Genomic DNA, 21,068 nt, shown 5'->3' on the forward strand with positions numbered 1-21,068 from the left:
CTGCCAATGTAGGGAACACGGGTTCGAGCCCTGAACCCCGGTCCGGGAAGATCCCACATGCCACAGAGCAACTAAGCCCACATCAACTGCGTCACAACTACTGAGCCTGCGCTCTAGAGCCCGCGGGCCACAACTACTGAAGCCTACGCGCCTAGAGCCCGTGCTCCGGGACAAGAGAAGCCACCGCAATGAGAAGCCCGCGCACCGCAACAAAGAATAGCCCCCGCTCGCCGCAAGTAGAGAAAGCCCGCGCGCGTGCGCGCAGCAACCAAGACCCAAGGCAGCCTAAATAAATAAATAAATAAATTAAAAAAAAAAAAAGAGTCATGTACCACAGTGTTCATTGCAGCTCTCTTTACAATAGCCAGGACATGGAAGCAACCTAAGTGTCCATCGACAGATGAATGGATAAAGAAGATGTGGCACCATATATACAATGGAATATTACTCAGCCATAAAAAGAAACAAAATTGAGTTATTTGTAGTGAGGTGGGTGGTCCTAGAGTCTGTCATACAGAGTGAAGTAAGTCAGAAAGAGAAAAACAAATACTGTATGCTAACACATATATATGGAATCTAAATTTTAAAAAAAGTCTGAAGAACCTAGGGGCAGGACAGGAATAAGGACGCAGACGTAGAGAATGGACTTGAGAACATGGGGAGTGGGAAGGGTAACTTGGGATGAAGTGAGATAGTGGCATGTACATATATACACTACCATATGTAAAATAGATAGCTAGTGGGAAGCAGCAGCATAGCACAGGGAGATCAGCACCGTGCTTTGTGACCACGTAGAGGGGTGGGATAGGGAGGGTGGGAGGGAGACGCAAGAGGGAGGAGATATGTGGATATAAGTATATGTATAGCTGTTTCACTTTGTTATAAAGCAGAAACTAACACACCATTGTAAAGCAATTATACTCCAATAAAGATGTTAAAAAAGTTAAAGTACAAGCTTGGTGTGCTTGAGTAATTGAAGGAAGACCAGTGTTGCTTCAGCTACCCCATGGAAGTGAGCTTGCAGGAGTGAGCAGAAGACGTGTCACATAGGGCCTTATAGGCCTGGTGAAAGAATTTAGATTTTATTCTGAGTATGATTAGACATCATTGAAGGGTTTTAAGCAGAGGTGTAGTAGGATAATTTATTTAATATATGAAGAATGAATTATAGGGGAGAAAAAGAGGGAAAAGGGAGACTAGTGGAAGGCTACTGCAGTGGTCTCTGTGAGCTGTAATGGCACTTGGTCTTGGGTGGTTGGTGGTACTGGAGTTGGAGAAAGGAGATTGATTCAGAAATTGGCAAGGCTATGTCTTACCCACCCCTTCTCCCACCCCATCAATAGGAATACACACTAAACTTTAGCCACTCAACGTTTCCAAAAAGTCCTGTAGTTAAATATATATTTACTTACCCCCTTTTCCAAGGTTCCTAGAACCTGAACTCTTTTTTTTGTTGTTGTTGTTGTTTTTGTTTTGTTTGCTGTACACGGGCCTCTCACTGTTGTGGCCTCTCCCGTTGCGGAGCACAGGCTCCGGACGCGCAGGCTCAGCGGCCATGGCTCACGGGCCCAGCCGCTCCGCGGCATGTGGGATCCTCCCAGACCGGGGCACGAACCCGCGTCCCCTGCATCGGCAGGCGGACTCCCAACCACTGCGCCACCAGGGAAGCCCGAACCTGAACTCTTTTTATCTTGAAATACGTATTAATATCCTGAGAAACTAGTGATCCACATTAGAAAGTACTCGTGTATGAATTGAACATGTGTTTCAAAGGTTTATATCCTTTTTTCCTCCTCTCATCAGCCGTCTATTGATATTCAGTAAGAACTAGTGTTCCGGGGAACATACTTTGAGAAACTCTGCTTTGAGGTAGGCATCAAGCCTCTGATCCAACATGAGGCGTTACTACAGTTGAACCCTCCAAGAGACGTTCTCTTTCCTTGTTCTTTCGAAGCACTTCATAGTATACCTCTATTTACTAATAAATGGCATTTAGTAGATCCAAATTATTTTACACATAATTTATTATAAATATGTGAACTGTTGTACACAGGGTTACTCAGTAAATATCTGCTCCCTTTCTCTACCTTCCTCTGAAAGCCAGTAGTGTCTGTTGCTAGCGTACTTTTTTTTTTTTTTTTTTTTTTTGGTGGTACGCGGGCCTCTCACCGCTGTGGCCTCTCCCGTTGCGGAGCACAGGCTCCGGACGCGCAGACCCAGTAGCCATGGCTCACGGGCCCAGCCGCTCCGTGGCATATGGGATCCTCCCGGACCGGGGCACAAACCTGCGTCCCCTGCATCGGCAGACAGACTCTCAACCACTGTGCCACCAGGGAAGCCCGCTAGCATACTTTTTATACTTAGTTTCTATCACCTTGATTCATTTTTTCTATTTTTACATATCATGCATTCCCATCTATGTTAAATGTCTCTTGGCATCATTTAGTATTTGGAAACACTCCATTCCCTTAGAGCTGTGCAATAATGATAATAACAATGATGAAGATAATACTGAAATAGACATTTTTCTTCTTTGAAACGCCCATGCCCTATCCATAAGAGCTGTATGATAATGATGAAAGTAATGCTAAAGTAGACATTTTCTCTCATAACTCTATAATTAAGAAGATTTTCTGAATGTCACTAAGAAAGAAATCCAAATGCAAGTTGGCTTCCAGGATATCACACTCTTTGATTTTCCTCCTACCTCAGTGGTCTCTCCTTCCTGGTCTACTTACCTGGTTCTGCCTTATCTCTTCAACCCCTAAATACTAGAGTTCCTCAGGGATTAATCCTTGAACCAATTCTCTATCTACCTTCCTTCTTTGCCGATCTCATTCATTTCTATGGCTTTAAATACCATCTGTATGCTGACAACACCCACATTTATTTCTTCAGCTTGGACCTCTCCCTTGAAATCCAGATGATATAGCCAATTCCTATTTGACATCCCTATTTGGATGTCTCATAAGCATCTCAAACCCAATTCATCTGATACTGAACTCCTGATCTTCCGGAGTTCAGTACTGCTGCTCCCTTGGTCTTCCCTATCTCGGTAAATGACATCTCCATTCTATAGTTGCTTAAGCCAAAACTCTTACAGATTTTTCTCTCACATCCCATATCCAGCCCATCAGCAAATCATGTCAACTCCACCTCAAAACATTATGTTCTAGAATCTGAGCATTTCTACTACCTCCACTTCAGGTCTAGGCCATCATCACCCCTTTTCTGGATATTTGTCTCTCAACTGTTGTCTCCTGCTTCTGAGCTTGTCCCCATATAGTCTATTTTAACATAGTAGTCAGAGTGATGCTCTTAAAATATGTTACCTCTTAGCTCAAAAACCTCCCATTACATACAGAGTAAAAGCCAAAGTACTTATCTAAACAAAGTGTTTTCAACCTCAACACTGTTGATATTTTGGGCCAGATAATTTTTGTTGTGGGGCCTGTCCTATGAATTGTAGGATGTTTAGCAGCATCCCTGGCCTCTACCCAGTTCCCCAGTTGTAATAACCACAGATGGCTCCAGACATTGCCAGATGTCCACTGGGGAGTAACATCACCCCCACTGCTCTAGAACCACTGCTCTAAACCTGATCCCTACATTACCTCTTCTACCTCATCTCTAACTACTCTCCCTTTACTCATTCCTCCAGCCATACCACCTCCATGCTGTTTCTCCAATACACTAGACACTCTACTGCCTTAGGGCCTTTGCACTTGTTTTCCCTCTGCACAGATTAATTTTCCCTTACATAGCCATATGGCTCACTCCCTCACTTCCTTCCCTTTTTTGCTCAAATGTCTTCTCAGTGAGGCCTCCTTTGACCACCCAATTAATTTAAAAGTATCAACACCCATCTTTCATTTCTTGTACACCATTTCTCCTTCTCCTGCTCTGTTTTTCTGACTTGCTTGTTCATTGTCTCTCTTCCCCAATTAGAACATAAGCTTCATGGTGGTAGGTTTTATTTTTCCTGTTTTGTTCACTGGTGTATTCCCAACATCTAGAGCAGTACTTGACATGATAAGTGCTCAGTTAACATTTATTGAATGAATGAAAACAGCAAATGAAGAAAGTCTCAGAAGTAAAAAGATGTTTTTGTTTTATTGACAGCTCAGGAATTGGTCAATGACTGGTTAGATACCAAACTTAAGCAAGAACTAGCAAGTGATGGGGACGGTGATACTGAAGACACTGTGTCACGTATCCCTCCTGTGCCAGAAGCCAATGGACATTTGAAATATGACAAGTTCGATGGTAAGAACTTATTTAATTGTGCTAAGCTTTATCATCCAATGAATGTGTCCAAGAAGTCTTTTTAATTGTTTTGAATAATAAATGATATGTTATTTGAGTTTTCTGTGTTTTGCTTATTTTTCAATTGGCTTTAATTTTTCTTGATTCAATTTAAATTACTTATCTGTATCCTCAGTAAATTCGTGGGTTTTCTAAATTAAAGTATTCTATTATTTGTAATTCTTCTTATGATTATCATGGCAATTAATGCTGTTTAAGAGTGCCTCTTTCCATATATTGTTGGATGACCATTTACTTTGATGGCTTTTAAATGTTTTACTATATTTAAACATTGATATCTCATTTTGTGTTTACAAAATGCTTCATATGTCTTTATAAGGGAGGTTATTACTTGTACACAGAGTTAGTGTCAGACAAGTTAAATAGCTAACTTGTGAGGATTCCTCAGTTGTACCCAAAGAGTCTAAGATTTTTTTCCCTAAGCGTAAGGATAGGCATAGTGATGGTTGTGGCATCTTGCCATGCATGGCTCAGACACCCCTGATGAACTCATCTTGCAGCATTTCCCTTGGTTAGGACACTACAAAATCCCCAGCTCGCAAATCACAAAGTCATGAGCCCTTAAAGTTAGGGGACTCCTCAAGATCACCTAATCCGATCTACCCTCTTCACCCCCTTAGACAGAGATTCTTCTATAGTATCCCTAATATGGGGTAATACAATCTCTGCCTGAACACCTCCCAGGATAAGGAGCCTGCACTCTGGGAGGAGCCCATTCAGCTGTTGTGAGGCTCTAATATTCATAAATTCTCTCTTAGTTAGGAGAATTAGGATTTTGTCCTCAGTACCTTTTACCCGTTTGTGCAACAGAAAATAATATCATGTTCTCTCTCTCAAGAACAGTCTTTTCTTTTCTTGTGGGAGTTGTAATCATATCTGATCTTTCATATACATCAGTCTTCCTAGATTAAATAGCACCAGTACTCTCAACAGTTCTTTATATCACATTGTTTCTAGATATACTGATTGCCACCTTCTGGATGTTTTCTAGTTTAATGATATCATTATTAAAGTGAGGCATTTCAGTACGTAATATTTATTCTAAAGCATGTCTGAAATATAATGAAACTGCTACTTTCTTTCATATGGTGCTAATATATCTAGTTATATCTCTTAGATTTGTTATTACCTTCTAGTATCTTATCAGGCCTCACTCATCTTATGCTTGTAGTATTAATTTTTTGGGGGATCAAAACATTGAACAAAAATATTACCTAGCCATTAAAAAAGGATGTTTATCAAAATTATTAACTAACGGACTTCCCTGGTGGCGCAGTGGTTAAGAATCCCCCTGCCAATGCAGGGGACATGGGTTCAAGCCCTGGTCCAGGAAGATCCCACATGCCATGGAGCAACTAAACCCGTGCGCCACAACTGCTGAGCCTGCATGCCACAGCTACTGAGGACCGCACTCCTAGAGCCCATGCTCTGCAACAAGAGAAGCCACCACAACAAAGAGTAGCCCCTACTCACCACAACTAGAGAAAGCCCACATGTAGCAATGAAGACCCAACACAGCCAAAAATAAATACATTTATTTTTAAAAAATTATTAACTAACATATGATTATCTCAATAGGTGCAGGAAAAATACTTGACAAAATTAATTCCTGATTAAAACTCTCAGCAAACTACTAATAAAAGGTAAATTTTTCATCCTGAAGGGGGCATTTACATGAGACATGTAGAAAACAAATACCAAAATGACAAGCGTAAATCCTGCCTTATCAAGAATTACATTACATGTAAATGGATTAAACATTCCAATCAAAAGATGGAGACTGGCAGAATGAACTTAAAAATACGACCTAACTATATGCTGTCCCAGGAGACACAGTCTAGAGTCAAAGACACAAACAGCTTGAAAATAAAAGGATGGAAAAAGATGTACTATGCAAACAGTAACCAAAAGAGAGTGAGAGCAGCTTACTAGTCTCAGAAAAAATAGGCTCTAAGATAAAAAATTGTTACTCAAGACAAAGAAGGGCATTCTATAATAATAAAAGGGCCAATCCATCAAGAAAACATAACAAGTGTAAACATATATGCACCTAACAAAAGAGCCCCAAGATATGTGAAGCATAAACTGACAAAATTGAAGGGAGAAATAGATAATTCAGCAATAACAGTTGGAGACTTCAGTACCCCATTTTCAATAATGTATGGACCTAAATAGAACATCATCAAGAATGATATTCAGTATTGCTAGTCATTAGGAAAAAGCAAATTAAAACTACCATGAATAACCACTATGCACCTATTATAATGGCTTAAATTAAAAGACTGATCATACCAAGTTTTGGTAAGGATATGGAGGAACTGGAACCCTCCTACACTGCTGGTGAGAATGTGAAATTATATAACCACTTTGGAAAACAGCTTGACAGTTTCTTAAAAATTTAAACACGTAGTTATGTGATCCAACCATTCCAGTCCTAGGCATTTTCCCAAGAGAAAAGAAAGCAAATGTTCATACAAAGACTTGTACACAAATGTTCATAACAACTTTATTTGTAATAGCCAAAATCTGGAAGCAACCCAAATGTTTATCCCCAGATGAATGAATGAATAAATTGTGGTATGCCCATACAGTGGAATACTACTCAGCAATAAAAAGGGATAAACTATTGATACAGCAACATGAATGAATCTCAAAATAATTATGCTGAGTAAAAGAAGGACGACCAGAAAGAGTACATAGTATATGATTTAATTGATACCAAATTCTGGAAAATTTAAACTAATCCATTGGCAGAAAGCGGGTCTGGGGTTGCCTGGGATAGGGCAAAGAGCATGGGGAGGAGTGAGAGGAAGAGATTGCAAATCTGCGTGAGGACCCTTTTGCAGCTGACAGACACATTCATTATCTTGATTGTAATGATGTTTAATGGTATCTATATATGTCAAAGCTTATTGCAGACTTTAAATATTTACAAGTTTATTATATGTCAATTATACCACGGTAAAGCCTTTTTTAAAAAGAGCAATGGAGTCCTCAAGGATGTTTAGATCCTTGTAACATAAATGTAAAATTAATAGCTTTTAAATTTGGCAGTGAGGGAGTTAGTGACTCGGGTGAGGGCAGTTCCTCATGAGTGGAGGTTTTTTCCTCTTAGTTGAAGGTAATTGCTGAGGGCTGTATTCATCCAGTTGGCATTATCAGTTACTATTTATCGAACACTCACAGCTTTGTATTTTTATTGTACCAGGATTATTTACATAAATATGGAAATTGTACTAAAATTAAATTTTAAAAAAATTAAAAATTTTTTCCTTCTTTGTTGTTGTTTTGTTTCCCCCAGATTTATGTGGTTATTTGGAGGAGGAAGACGAAAGTACCACCTTTCAAAAATTCATAGACCATCTGCTCCATAAAGACGTGGTAGATTCTGGGATATTGGAAGATCTTGGAATGAATGAAAACCAAGACAAGAAGTGGCAGAAGGATCCTCATCTTACCATGGAGATGAGACATAAGCAGGTGGGAGGGAAAAGCAAAATTAAAATGGATAACAGGAAGCAATTTTTGTGTAACACATTTAATAAGCTTAAATAAAGACTTAGGCTTTATTGTGAAAAAGGGTGCCATCTGTGGTTTGGTTAGAAAGAATAAAAATAAAATATAAGAACTTCAGAAGAAAAATAATGCTCATAAGCTGAGGATAGGAAACAATTTATTTAAGAAAACCAAAAAGAGGAATAATTGATTTTGACCATGAGAGTGGTGAGCTAAACTTTATTAGTTTGGATGTGATACTTCCTATTATAAATATGTAGATTGGGTTTTGCTTGAATTTGGTTTTTGTATTGTGAGATGAAGATATTAATATCATGAATATTCTGGTGAATGTTATAATGATAATTCTTTTCTAGACAGTGGGAAAATTCACTTATTTTGTGATTATAATTTGAAAGGGAGAACAGAGCTGAATTAAATCTAGTTCAGCTGTTTTGAATTAGAAAGGCATATGGGAACTTTCTTTTCTCCAAAGGGAATAGTAGGTTATAGGAAAAAGATTCATCTCAACACTTTGTAGAGGAACTTAAGGAAGTCCGAAAGACCAAGTCTTTTCCACATGTCCAGAACCAAGACCAGGGTAGTATTAATGTCTATATGTGTGTATGCTATCTTTTTATAACACTGAATTTCTGATTACTTTAAACCATAATGTATGCCAAAGCAGCACTAAGGATGTGAGAGAAACTGGAGTAGATGCACGATCCTGGTTTGGATTTATGATAAAAGGGAAGAGAAAAGAGTTCGGTAAGAGGTAGCAATTATCTAGAAGTCTTATCATAACTGAAGAGTAAGATAAGGGTAAAGTTAAATGAAGCAGGAAGGAAAGGACCACTCCTTAATTCATAGCTAGTCTAAAGAATTGAGTTTGAAGAAAATGATTGTGCTTATTCAGAAATATCTGTGAAGTTTGTGGTTTTGATTTCCAAATATGATCCAGAATCATTGATAAATTCACATAAAGATAGAATTGAATAAAGGGTCATGATGCTCCTTTAAGGCAGTAAATCACTGTTCTAGCCTTCACAAAGTAGCCTCTCCAGAATATCCTTATTCTTTCTTAAATTATAATTAACATACAGACAGAGCTTAAATAAGTAACAGTAATGTACACCTTGGAAAATCTTATGGATTGAAAATCATTACTAAATAAGAATCCAGAATTTGGCATCCAACCCATTGGATTTTCAGCTTTTCTTTAGTGCCAATCATTCCCAAATTGTTTGGAGTCATCTCGCCTGACTTCATTTAAAATTTTGTATAGGCCACTACCCAGTAAATAAATGAATTTCCCCTATTTTTCCGATAAACAGTGGGGTTCTGGGCCAAAATGTTTCCAAGTAGTTGTATTCTGAACTTCAAAATGTGTTCTAAGGTTTTGCATATCCCTTTCTACTTGAAAGGCTGCATTTCACCCTTGTTGTATTCTCTTTAAGGTAAAAGAAAATCGCTTAAGACGTGAGAAAGAACTGGAGCGCCAGAGAATTGAAAAGACCCTGAAAAAATCAGCCTTCTTAGAGGCTCAGTATCTGGTGCAAGAAGAGAAAAAAAGGAAGGCTCTAGAGGCCAAGAAAGAGGAGGAGGAGATTCAAAGGGAGATGGTAAAGCTGCGGAGGGAGATAATTGAGAGGAGACGCACTGTGGAAGAAGCGTGGAAAATGTAAGCCAGCCATGATGAGCAGCGTGAAGTGTTTTTGTTTAAGCAGTCATTTTGGAAGTACTTTAAAGGTCCTTAAAATGCACAGACAATGCAATAATAAAACACAAAAGAGAAATCACCCACTAGTCCACCATCTTAACAAGTTAGCTATTTTCATTTTTCCATGTTTCCTCCTGGTCTTGGTCCCTTTATGAACTTAACTGCAACCATAAAGTACATTTAATTTGTTATTCTGCTTGTTGTAATAACCACATCGCCTGGAGTCCTAAGGTCTGTATATTACTCCGCTGAGTTCCTATACCATAATTTATGTAATGACCTCCACTCCCTATACTGGTAAGCATTTCAGCTAATTTCAGATTTTTCACTAATAGTGCAGTGAGCATCCTTAAGCATAGAGCTTTTTCATTCTTTTGAATTATGTTCATAGGAGTATAATTACTGAGGTAAATTGTGTAGGTTTTTTATGACTTTTGAAACATTGCCAAATTCCTTTCCAGACGAGTTGTGCATATTTACACAATTGCTGACAGTGAGCCCCACTCAGCATTGGGGGAGATCATCATTTTCAATATTTTTGCACTTTTAATAGGTATTTTATTGGTTAGTGTGCATCTCTTTGTGTACCTGAACATTTGTAAGGTTGAACACGTTTCCTTATGCACGTTTGCTAATTATGCCTCATTCTATTGCTAATTGCCTCAGTGTCTTATCTTCTGATAATCATACAGAGAGTCACCATTGCCTTACTGCCACTGATAAAGAAAAAGAATATCTGATATAAGAGGGAAATCAAAATAGTCCTCACAGGATGTAGTACTATTGTGTATCCTCATGCAGAAAATGAGCTTCATAAATGAAATAACTAATGTATTTATTCTGAGAAACAACACTGGTGCATAAACTGCAAAAGCCTTAGGACAATGTGCCTGAAATGCCTGAATACTCAAACTGAGGGGCCAGAAAGACCTATTAGCCTGCCACCCCCTTCCACCCCCATCAGCGTACACAGCTTTTCCCCCTGTGTTCTTGACTGCTCTCATCCTACCCAGTTTAAAACAGCTAGGCAGTGGACGTGCATCTCATTCTTCCAAGTGCCAGGCTGAAGCCTCCTCCAGAGGCCTTTCCTTTCAGAAAGCAATCTCCAGTTTTTTAGTGAGTTCTTGCTAAGGTCAGCCTTGCTCTTCAGATTGTTCTCAAGCCCTGAAGAATCTAGGCTGACCTAAAATAAATTGTGAAAACAAGTAATATTTGATGGTAGCAGGAAGTTCTGCTCACAGTGGGCACTCAACAGACATTCACTAACCAGTCATTTCTTTTAAAAGTTAAAAGCTTATCCACATGGAGATATATGTATATGTATAGCTGATTCACTTTGTTATAAAGCAGAAACTAACACACCATTGTAAAGCAATTATACTCCAATAAAGATGTTTAAAAAAATAATAAAAAATAAATAAAAGTGGGGAAAAAAAAAAAGCTTATCCACAGATACAGTGAAGAAGTGCAGTACTTCTACGTGGACAAACTGGTTTAAACGTTCCAGAAAGCAATTTGGCAATAAACAATAATAGCCATAAAAATGTTATCACTTGACTGGGGAATTCCACTCCTAGGAAAACTATCCTAAGAAAGTGATCAGGATCGCTTCTCGGCCTTTTGGCTAAGACCAAGTGTAGAAAGTGATCAGAAATCCAAAGATTTGTACACAAATATAATGAAAATAATATTATTTATAATAACAGACACTAATAAATATTGGAGAAATTAATAAATACTAGTTGTACAATGAAACAGCACCGACATGTTATCAGGGTTTTCTTCTGGGTAGAAATATGGATGGCTTTTATACATCTCCAATGTTGCACAATGAGCAAACATTGCTTTCATAACAGATACGTATTTTGATTTTATTTTAAAGACTACATCCATGGTATGAGAACTATATTTCTTTAAATGCCCACTATGATCTGTCTGTAACTATCTAATATAACATTGTTATGGCATTAGTAAGTTTGGAAAGAGTCAATAAAATTTTATTGTTGGTAGCGCTTTTTAAATTTATTTGTAAGGTGTCCTAAATCTGCTTCATTGCATAGTTTCAAAGTATCTTCTCTAAGAGATTTATTGATTACAAAGGGAAAAATAGCAACTTTACACCGGAGAAACTACCTTAACCAAATGATGGTTCATATCACCAGTAATAAGATTGTGTGCCCCCTGTATGATATATGATAATTAATGAATGAGTGTCTATAGATTATTCTGTCATCCCTCTCTCAATTTGAGTTTCCACAACCGTAAAGTGAAATTCAGAAGGACTGGTGACTTGCCTGAGTTTTCACAGCTGATTTGTGGCCAGAACCCATGAATCTAGATTCCTGACTAGATGCTATCTTTACTACGTCATTGATAAAATATATACCTTATACACTTACACACACCTGTGTAGTTTAATACACTCCAATAAGAAGGCAATGGCTATGAGCTGGCTTGGATTGCTGAGTGTAAGAGGGATGACCTGGATGAGAAAGAAAAGGTAGGTGAGTGAGAAAGAGATAAGCAGAAATATGAGCAACAGAGTTACTAAGAGATTCTTGTTAACTTGCCTGAAGTCCTTTTCCTTATTGTTACTAAGTTCTGTTTTTTCTCTTTCCAGCTATTTTAGAATTAATATAAATTCCATTTTCTCCTTATTCAGTAACACCTGATTCTTTTATTATTTTTCTTCCGAGAAAACTTGTAAAAACCTTGTGGGAAAAATGTCATTCCTTTCTTACCTGAGGGTCCTGTTTTGTCTCCCCTTGTAAGAAGAGAGAGAACTTATGTCTGTATTAGAGAATACCTGATAGTTGTTATCTCTCAAATTTTGATCAAGGTATCACTCAATTTTAAACTCAATAAAAATACTTTACTAGGGGCTTCCCTGGTGGCGCAGTGGTTGAGAGTCCGCCTGCCGATGCAGGGGACACGGGTTCGTGCCCCAGTCCGGGAGGATCCCACATGCCGCGGAGCGGCTGGGCCCATGAGCCATGGCCACTGGGCCTGCGCGTCTGGAGCCTGTGCTCCGCGTTGGGAGAGGCCACAATAGTGAGAGGCCCGCGTACCGCAAAAAAAAAAAAAAAAAAACCTTACTAAAATATATATAAGGCTTTCTCCTTTTCAGAGTACATTATAATTTTATTTCATTTAACTGTATTTTATAAAGGAATAAACTAAATCTCAAAAAAAATCACCCTACTTTGTAGTTTTAGGGCCAGATCTAAAAATCTCTATCTTCTGATGGAAAATTCAGTGTTCATTCCACTATGGTATGTTCTAATTACTCACTGTTAAGTCTATTATTCATACTTGTGTTTTTTAATTGTTATTAATAGAGAGAAGAAAAAGCAAGAAGAAAATTCTCCAAAAAATCCAGAGAAAGGCATGTTTCAAAGTGTTCATACTCTTCTGGATGAAGAAAAAATGGCAAAAGAAAGAAAGAAGAAACTGAAAGAGTTATTAATCCAAACTTTCAAGGAAAATCACCAGGTAGGAATTGTAATGTCTCTTTCTTCAGCATTCTGTAGCATAAATGACAAAGGGCTCCGTCAGAGATGGACAGTGTAACACTAAGCCCAGTTGAACCTTGTTACAAATACCAAAGTTGCCCACACCATTTGTTCTGTGCTACCCAGCTGGCTTAGTACACAGGGGAGTGCTTCAGTCCTCTATTCAGGGCTATTCTTATATACTCCATGTGATCCTGGGAAATTGGGGTATGAATTTGGGATGTCTTCCTAAATTACCCTTTTTAGAATTGCATGCAAGTGCTAATGTAGATCTCTGGCAGTTTGAAAGTGTAGCTTCCACTTTGACAGTCTTATGGACCATTGTGTTCTGGATTATTCAGAAGAATTATTCAGAAAGTTACTTGCCTTTTGGTAGCTCAGATCCTAAACAATGACATGTTTGTGCTTCTACTTTTAATGGTCTGCATTTTATTTTACTCTTCTATCCCTTTCTTTAGTTTCACTTTTTGTAAAATTAACTGGCCAATTTTTTATTGACTAATGAGCATCCTCCCCAGGCTACTTAGGCAGAAGTTTTTTTCAGTGAAGTGGGATTGATAACACTATAAATTTGGGGTTTATAAACATTTCAGGTGAAAGGAATTACTTGGAAGATTTGTAAATGAGGTGGTCAGATGAGAAAAGATAAATATGTATATTTTATATCTCCTACAACATCCACTCCAAGGCCTTGGGCGTTGATGAAATTCAGTGAAAGTTAATGGAATGAATGTATAAATGAATGGATTTAACAAGAGAAAAGAATGTCAGGAAGAGATTGAGGGAGTTTGATAAATGTAGGATAGACTAAAAGGGACCTAGAAATTAAAAACAGGCCTGTGAATATGATATGGATAACTAAGACATGAGGGAAAAAGTAAAGTAGTCAAAGCAATTCTTTAAAACTAGACACATTTGATGGTAGCATTTTGGACTGATAGGCAAAAAGTCATAATTATTCAAATATAAAACAACGAGTTTGGTCAGAGTTTTGGCTTTAGGAATAGGCAGAGGCAAGTGTGAAAGGAGGAACTATTAAGAGTTGGGACAAACATTTTGGGAAAGATGGGCAAAGGCTTTTGGATGCTGCGTCCCCTCCATGAGACGGATGGAGTTAATGTGTCCTCCTACAGTAACAGTTCAGATTTAGAAAATAGGAAAGGAAATGAGTACAGAGGGGGCCATCTTGAGAAGACATAAGGAAAAAGGGCCATGATATGTTTGTTCCCCGACCAATGAGAGATGGGTAAGATGTGTGTTCCCTATAAGATTAAGTTTTTCATTTTATTGAAGTCCACTGTGCAAGAAGAAGTAATACAGTCGTCCCTCCAGGATCCCCTGCAAATACCAAAATCTGTGGATGCTCAAATCCCTTATATAAAATAGCATAGCATTTGCATATAACCTATTCACATACTCCTGTGTACTTTAAATCATCTCTAGATTACTTATAACACCTATGTAAAAAATTAATAAATAGAAACCTGAATTAAGTAGAGTCAGAAGACCAGAAGGGGGAGCTCTCATGCCCTGTGACAATAGCAGAGCCCAAAAGGAAAAAGAAAAACTCTTATTTCCTGGCACGAACTCAGCCAATGAAAAGCCATGGACTCTGCCTACTACAGCCCTCCCAACTTACTTTTCCCTCTATAAGAATTCTCCCCTTGCCCTGAAAGAACTTGCACATGGATTACCAAGGATGGAGATCCCAAATTGAAATTCTTTGCTGATTCCAAATAAATCCATCTTTGCTGGAGTAAACCCTAGCAGTCTATTTGTTCCAGGTCAACACCTAATACAGCATAAATGCTATGTAAATGCTATGTAAATACAATGTAAATGCTATGTAAATAGTTGCCAGCCCAGCAAATCAAGTTTTGCTTTTTGGAACTTTATGGAAATTTTTTTTTTTCCGAATGTTTTCTATCCATGGTTGGTTGAATCCACAGATGTAGAGCTTGCAAATACAGAGGGCTGACTATATATGTTTTAGAAGGAAGTGTTAGGTATGAATTTCAGACACACAAAAAGAGTTTTACAAAATTAGTGGCCTACCAAAACAGATTACTCAGCTTTAAAAGGATCAGCTGGTATATTTAAAAATGAGCCAATATGAATAAATTATCTCTACTTTGCCACAGATTCTGCTTGATTTGAACCTATATTTTTGAATCTTTATTTTGAAATAATTTTAGACGTACAGAAAAATGGCAAAAAATAGTACATGGAGTTCCTGAATACCCTTCACCCAGCTCTCCTCAATGTTAACATCTTACATAACCATAGTTTAATTATCAAAACTAGGAAATTAACATTGGTAAAATACCATTAAGTACAATTAACAAGACTTATTAGAATGTCACCTATTTTTCCTCTAAGGTCTTTTTTCTGTTTCAGGACTTGATCTGTAATTTCATGCTGCATTTGCTTGTCGTGTCTCCTTAGTCTTCTTCAGTTTGTAATAGTTCCTCAATCTTCGCTTTTCTTTTATGACCTTGACAGTTTTGAAGCGTACTGGTCAGGTATTTTGTAGAATGTCTCTCAATTTGGGGTTTTCCGATGTTCTCTTCTGTTTAGATTGAGATTATGCATTACTAGTAAGAATACTGCAAGAAGTGATGCTGTGCCCCTGACACTATAATATCAGGTATACTTAATGGTTTCTTTTGTTGTTTTTTCTTTTTTGTTTTTTAATTTTTGAATTTTATTTTATTTATTTTTTTATACAGCAGGTTCTTATTAGTTATCCATTTTATACATATGAGTGTATATATGTCAATCCCAATCTCCCAATTCATCACACCACCACCCCCCAACCCCCTGTTTTCCCCCCTTGGTGTCCATACGTTTGTTCTCTACATCTGTGTCTCAATTTCTGCCCTGCAAACCAGTTCACCTGTACCATTTTTCTAGGTTCCACATATATGTATTAATATACGATATTTGTTTTTCTCTTTTTGGCTTACTTCACTCTGTACAACAGTCTCTAGATCCATCCACGTCCCTACAAATGACCCAATTTCGTTCATTTTTATGGCTGAGTAATATTCCATTGTATATATGTACCACATCTTCTTTATCCATTCGTCTGTTGATGGACATTTAGGTTGCTTCCATGATCTGGCTATTGTAAATAGTGCTGCAATGAACATTGGGGTGCATGTGTCTTTTTGAATTATGGTTTTCTCTGGGTATATTCCCAGTAGTGGGATTGCTGGGTCATATGGTAATTCTGTTTTTAGTTTTTTAAGGAACCTCCATACTGTTCTCCATAGTGGCTGCATCAATTTACATTCCCACCAACAGTGCAAGAGGGTACCCTTTTCTCCACACCCTCTCCAGCATTTGTTGTTTGTAGATTTTCTGATGATGCCCATTCTAACTGGTGTGAGGTGATATCTCATTGTAGTTTTGATTTGAATTTCTCTAATAATTACTGATGTTGAGAAGCTTTTTATGTGCTTCCTGGCATTCTGTATGTCTTCTTTGGAGAAATGCCTATTTAGGTCTTCTGCCCATTTTTGGATTGGGTAGTTTCTTTCTTTAATATTGAGCTGCATGAACTGTTTATATATTTTGGAGATTAATCCTTTGTCCGTTGATTCGTTTGCAAATATTTTCTCCCATTCTGAGGGTTGTCTTTTTTTTTTTTTAATTTATTTATTTATTGGCTGTGTTGGTTCTTCCTTGCTGCGTGTGGGCTTTTCTCCAGTTGCAGAGAGCAGGGACTACTCTTTGTTGCGGTGCATGGGCTTCTCACCGTAGTGGCCCCTCTTGTTGCAGAGCACGGACTCTAGGCGCACAGGCTTCAGTAATTGCGGCACGTGGGCTCAGTAGTTGTGGCTCACGGGCTTTTGTTGCTCCGTGGCATGTGGGATCTTCCCAGACCAGGGCTCGAACCCGTGTCCCCTGCATTGGCAGGCAGACTCCCAACCACTGCGCCACCAAGGAAGGCCCTGAGGGTTGTCTTTTCGTGTTTATGGTTTCCTTTGCTTTGCAAAAGCTTTTAAGTTTCATTAGGTCCCATTTGTTTATTTTTGTTTTTATTTCCATTACTCTAGGAGGTGGATCAAAAAAATCTTGCTGTGATTTATGTCAAAGAATGTTCTTCCTATGTTTTCCTCCAAGAGTTTTATAGTGTCTGGCCTTAAACTTAGGTCTCTAATCCACTTTGAGTTTATTTTTGTGTATGGTATTAGGGAGTGTTCTAATTTCATTCTTTTACATGTAGCTGTCCAGTTTTCCCAGCACCACTTATTGAAGAGACTGTCTTTTCTCCATTGTATATCCTTGCCTCCTTTGTCATAGATTAGTTGACCATAGATGCATGGGTTTATCTCTGGGCTTTCTATCCTGTTGCATTGATCTATATTTCTGTTTTTGTGCAAGTACCATATTGTCTTGATTACTGTAGCTTTGTAGTATAGTCTGAAGTCATTGAGTCTGATTCCTCCAGCTCCGTTTTTTTCCCTCAAGACTGCTTTGGCTATTCGGGGTCTTTTGTGTCTCCATACAAATTTTAAGACTTTTTGTTCTAGTTCTGTAAAAAGTGCCATTGGTAATTTTATAGGGATTGCATTGAATCTGTAGATTGCTTTGGGTAGTATAGTCATCTTCACAATATTGATTCTTCCAATCCAAGAACATGGTATATCTCTCCATCTGTTGGTATCATCTTTAATTTCTTTCATCAGTGTCTTATAGTTTTCTGCATACAGGTCTTTTGTCTCCCTAGGTAGGTTTATTCCTAGGTATTTTATTCTTTTTGTTGCAATGCTAAATGGGAGTGTTTCCTTAATTTCTCTTTCAGATTTTTCATCATTAGTGTATAGGAATGTAAGAGATTTCAGTGCATTAATTGTGTATCCTGCAACTTTACCAAATTCATTGATTAGCTCTAGTAGTTTTCTGGTAGCATCTTTAGGATTCTCTATGTATAGTATCATGTCATCTGCAAACAGTGACAGTTTTACTTCTTCTTTTCCAATTTGTATTCCTTTTATTTCTTTTCCTTCTCTGATTGCTGTGGCTAGGACTTCCAAAACTATGTTGAATAATAGTGGCAAGAGTGAACATCCTTGTCTTGTTCCTGATCTTAGAGGAAATGCTTTCAGTTTTTCATATTGAGAATGATATTTGCTGTGGGTTTGTCATATATGGCCTTTATTATGTTGACATAGGTTCCCTCTGTGCCCACTTTCTGGAGTTTCTATCATAAATGGGTGTTGAATTTTGTCAAAAGCTTTTTCTGCATCTATTGAGATGATCATATGGTTTTTATTCTTCAGTTTGTTACTATGGTGTATCACATTGATTGATTTGTGTATATTGAAGAATCCTTGCATCCCTAGGATAAATCCCACTTGATCATGGCTTATGATCCTTTTAATGTGTTGTTGGATTCTGTTTGATAGTATTTTGTTGAGGATTTTTACATCTATAGTCATCAGTGATATTGGTCTGTAATTTTCTTTTTTTGTAGTATCTTTGTCTGGTTTTGGTATCAGGGTGATGGTGGCCTCGTAGAATGAGTTAGGGAGTGTTCCTTCCTCTGTGATTTTTTGGAAGAGTTTGAGAAGGGTGGGTGTTAGCTCTTCTCTAGATGTTTGATAGAATTCACCTGTGAAACCATCTGGTCCTGGGCTTTTGTTTGTTGGAAGATTTTTAGTCACAGTTTCAATTTCATTACTTGTGATTGGTCTGTTCATATTTTCTATTTCTTCCTGGTTCAGTCTTGGAGGGTTATACCTTTCTAAGAATTTGTCCATTTCTTCCAGGTTGTCCATTTTATTGGCATAGTGTTTCTTGTAGTAGTCCCTTAGGATGCTTTGTATTTCTGCAGTGTCTGTTGTAACTTCTTTTTCATTTCTAATTTTATTGATTTGATTCCTCTCCCTCTTTTTCTTGATGAGTCTGGCTAATGGTTTCTCAATTCTGTTTATCGTCTCAAAGAAGCAGCTTTTAGTTTTATTGATCTTTGCTATTGTTTTCTTTGTTTCTATTTCATTTATTTCTGCTCTGATCTTTATGATTTCTTTCCTTCTACTAACTTTGGGTTTTGTTTGTTCTTCTTTCTCTAGTTCCTTTAAGTGTAAGGTTAGAGTGTTTATTTGAGATGTTTCTTGTTTCTTGAGGTAAACTTGTATTGCTATAAACTTCCCTCTTAGAACTGCTTTTGCTGCATCCCATAGGCTTTGGATTGTCATGTTTTCATTGTAATATGTCTCTAGGTTTTTTTTGATTTCCTCTTTGATTTCTTCAGTGATCTCTTAGTTATTTAGTAACATATTGTTTAGCCTCCATGTTTTTGTGTTTTTTATGGTTTTTTCCCTGTAATTGATTTTTAATCTCATAGCGTTGTTGTCTGAAAAGATGCTTGGTATGATTTCAATTTTCTTAAATTTACTGAGGCTTGATTTGTGACCCAAGATGTGATCTATCCTGGAGAATGTTCCATGCGCACTTGAGAAGAAAGGGTAATCTGCCGTTTTTGGATGAAATGTCCTACAAATATCAATTAAATCTCTCTGGTCTATTGTGTTATTTAAAGCTTCTGTTTCCTTATTTATTTTCATTTTGGATGATCTGTCCATTGATGTAGGTGAGGTGTTAAAGTCCCCCACTATTATTGTGTTACTGTTAATTTCCTCTTTTACAGCTGTTAGCAGTTGCCTTATGGATTGAGGTGCTCCTGTGTTGGGTGCATATATATTTATAATTGTTATATCTTCTTCTTGGATTGATCCCTTGATCATTATGTAGTGTCCTTCCTTGTCTCTTGTAACATTCTTTATTTTAAAGTCTATTTTATCTGATATGAGTATTGCTACTCCAGCTTTCTTTTGATTTCCATTTACATGGAATATCTTTTTCTGTCCCCTCACTTTTAGTCTGTATGTGTCCCTAGGTCTGAAGTGGGTCTCCTGTAGACAGGATATATATGGGTCTTGTTTTTGTATCCATTCAGCAAGCCTGTGTCTTTTGGTTGGAGTATTTAATCCATTCACTTTTAAAGTAATGATCAATATGTATGTTCCTATGAACATTCTCTTAACAGTTTTGGGTTTGTTTTTGTAGGTCCTTTTCTTCTCTTGTGCTTCCCACTTAGAGAAGTTCCTTTAGCATTTGTTGTAGAGCTGGTTTGGTGGTGCTGAATTCTCTTAGCTTTTGGTTGCTGTAAAAAAAAAATTCTCTATCAAATCTGAATGAGATCGTTGCTGGGTAGAGTAATCTTGGTTGTAGGTTCTTCCCTTTCATTACTTTAAGTGTATCATGCCATTCCCTTCTGGCTTGTAGAGTTTCTGCTCAGAAATCAGCTGTTAACCTTATTCGAGTTCCCTTGTATGTTATTTGTCATTTTTCCCTTGTTGCTTTCAATAATTTTTCTTTGTCTTTAATTTTTGTCAGTTTGATTACTAAGTGTCTCGGCATGTTCCTCCTTGGGTTTATCCTGCCTGGGACTCTCTGCGCTTCCTGGACTTGGGTGACTTTTTCCTTTCCCATGTTAGGGAAGTTTTTGACTATAATCTCTTCAAATATTTTCTCGGGTCCTTTCTCTCTCTCTTCTCCTTCTGGGACCCCTATAATGAGAATGTTATTGCATTTAATATTGTCCCAGAGATCCCTTAGACTGTCTTCTTTTCTTTTCATTCTTTTTTCTTTCTTCTGTTCTGCAGCAGTGAATTCCACCATTCTGTCTTCCAGATCACTTATCCTTTCTTCTGCCTCAGTTATTCTGCTATTGATTCCTTCTCGTGTATTTTTCATTTCAGTTATTATATTCTTCATCTCTGTTTGTTTGTTCTTTAATTCTTCTAGGTGTTTGTTCTTTAATTCTTCTAGGTCCTCGTTAAGCATTTCTTGCATCTTCCCAATCTTTGCCTCCATTCTTTTTCCGAGGTTCTGGATCATCTTCACTGTCATTATTCTGAATTCTTTTTCTGGAAGGTTGCCTATCTCCACTTCGTTTAGTTGTTTTGCTGGCGTTTATCTTGTTCCTTCATCTTGTACATAGC

The 21,068-nt window shown here is 37.7% G+C and overlaps 1 protein-coding gene and 1 long non-coding RNA gene across 6 annotated transcripts in view; one reads left to right on the forward strand and one right to left on the reverse strand.

Annotated features, from left to right (window-relative positions):
* Positions 1 to 21,068, forward strand: part of CCDC191 (coiled-coil domain containing 191) — a 102,390-nt gene that overhangs the window by 13,223 nt on the left and 68,099 nt on the right. For 4 of the 5 annotated variants that reach the window (XM_019922666.3, XM_019922669.3, XM_019922667.3 and 1 more), the window contains exons 4-7: positions 4,123 to 4,266; positions 7,628 to 7,806; positions 9,279 to 9,502; positions 12,880 to 13,033. In XM_019922666.3, coding sequence (XP_019778225.2) covers positions 4,123 to 4,266; positions 7,628 to 7,806; positions 9,279 to 9,502; positions 12,880 to 13,033 — 701 coding nt within the window. The remainder of the gene's footprint in view (positions 1 to 4,122; positions 4,267 to 7,627; positions 7,807 to 9,278; positions 9,503 to 12,879; positions 13,034 to 21,068) is intronic. The other variant, XM_019922668.3, reaches the window with a different exon arrangement.
* Positions 15,195 to 21,068, reverse strand: part of LOC141278591 (uncharacterized) — a 45,147-nt gene continuing 39,273 nt past the window's right edge. Inside the window, exon 3 of the long non-coding RNA XR_012331526.1 lies at positions 15,195 to 15,622. This is a non-coding gene — a long non-coding RNA (uncharacterized lncRNA). The remainder of the gene's footprint in view (positions 15,623 to 21,068) is intronic.

Source organism: Tursiops truncatus, chromosome 4 (genome assembly GCF_011762595.2).
Source record: "Tursiops truncatus isolate mTurTru1 chromosome 4, mTurTru1.mat.Y, whole genome shotgun sequence".
In the NCBI taxonomy this organism is placed as follows: Eukaryota; Metazoa; Chordata; class Mammalia; order Artiodactyla; family Delphinidae; genus Tursiops; species Tursiops truncatus.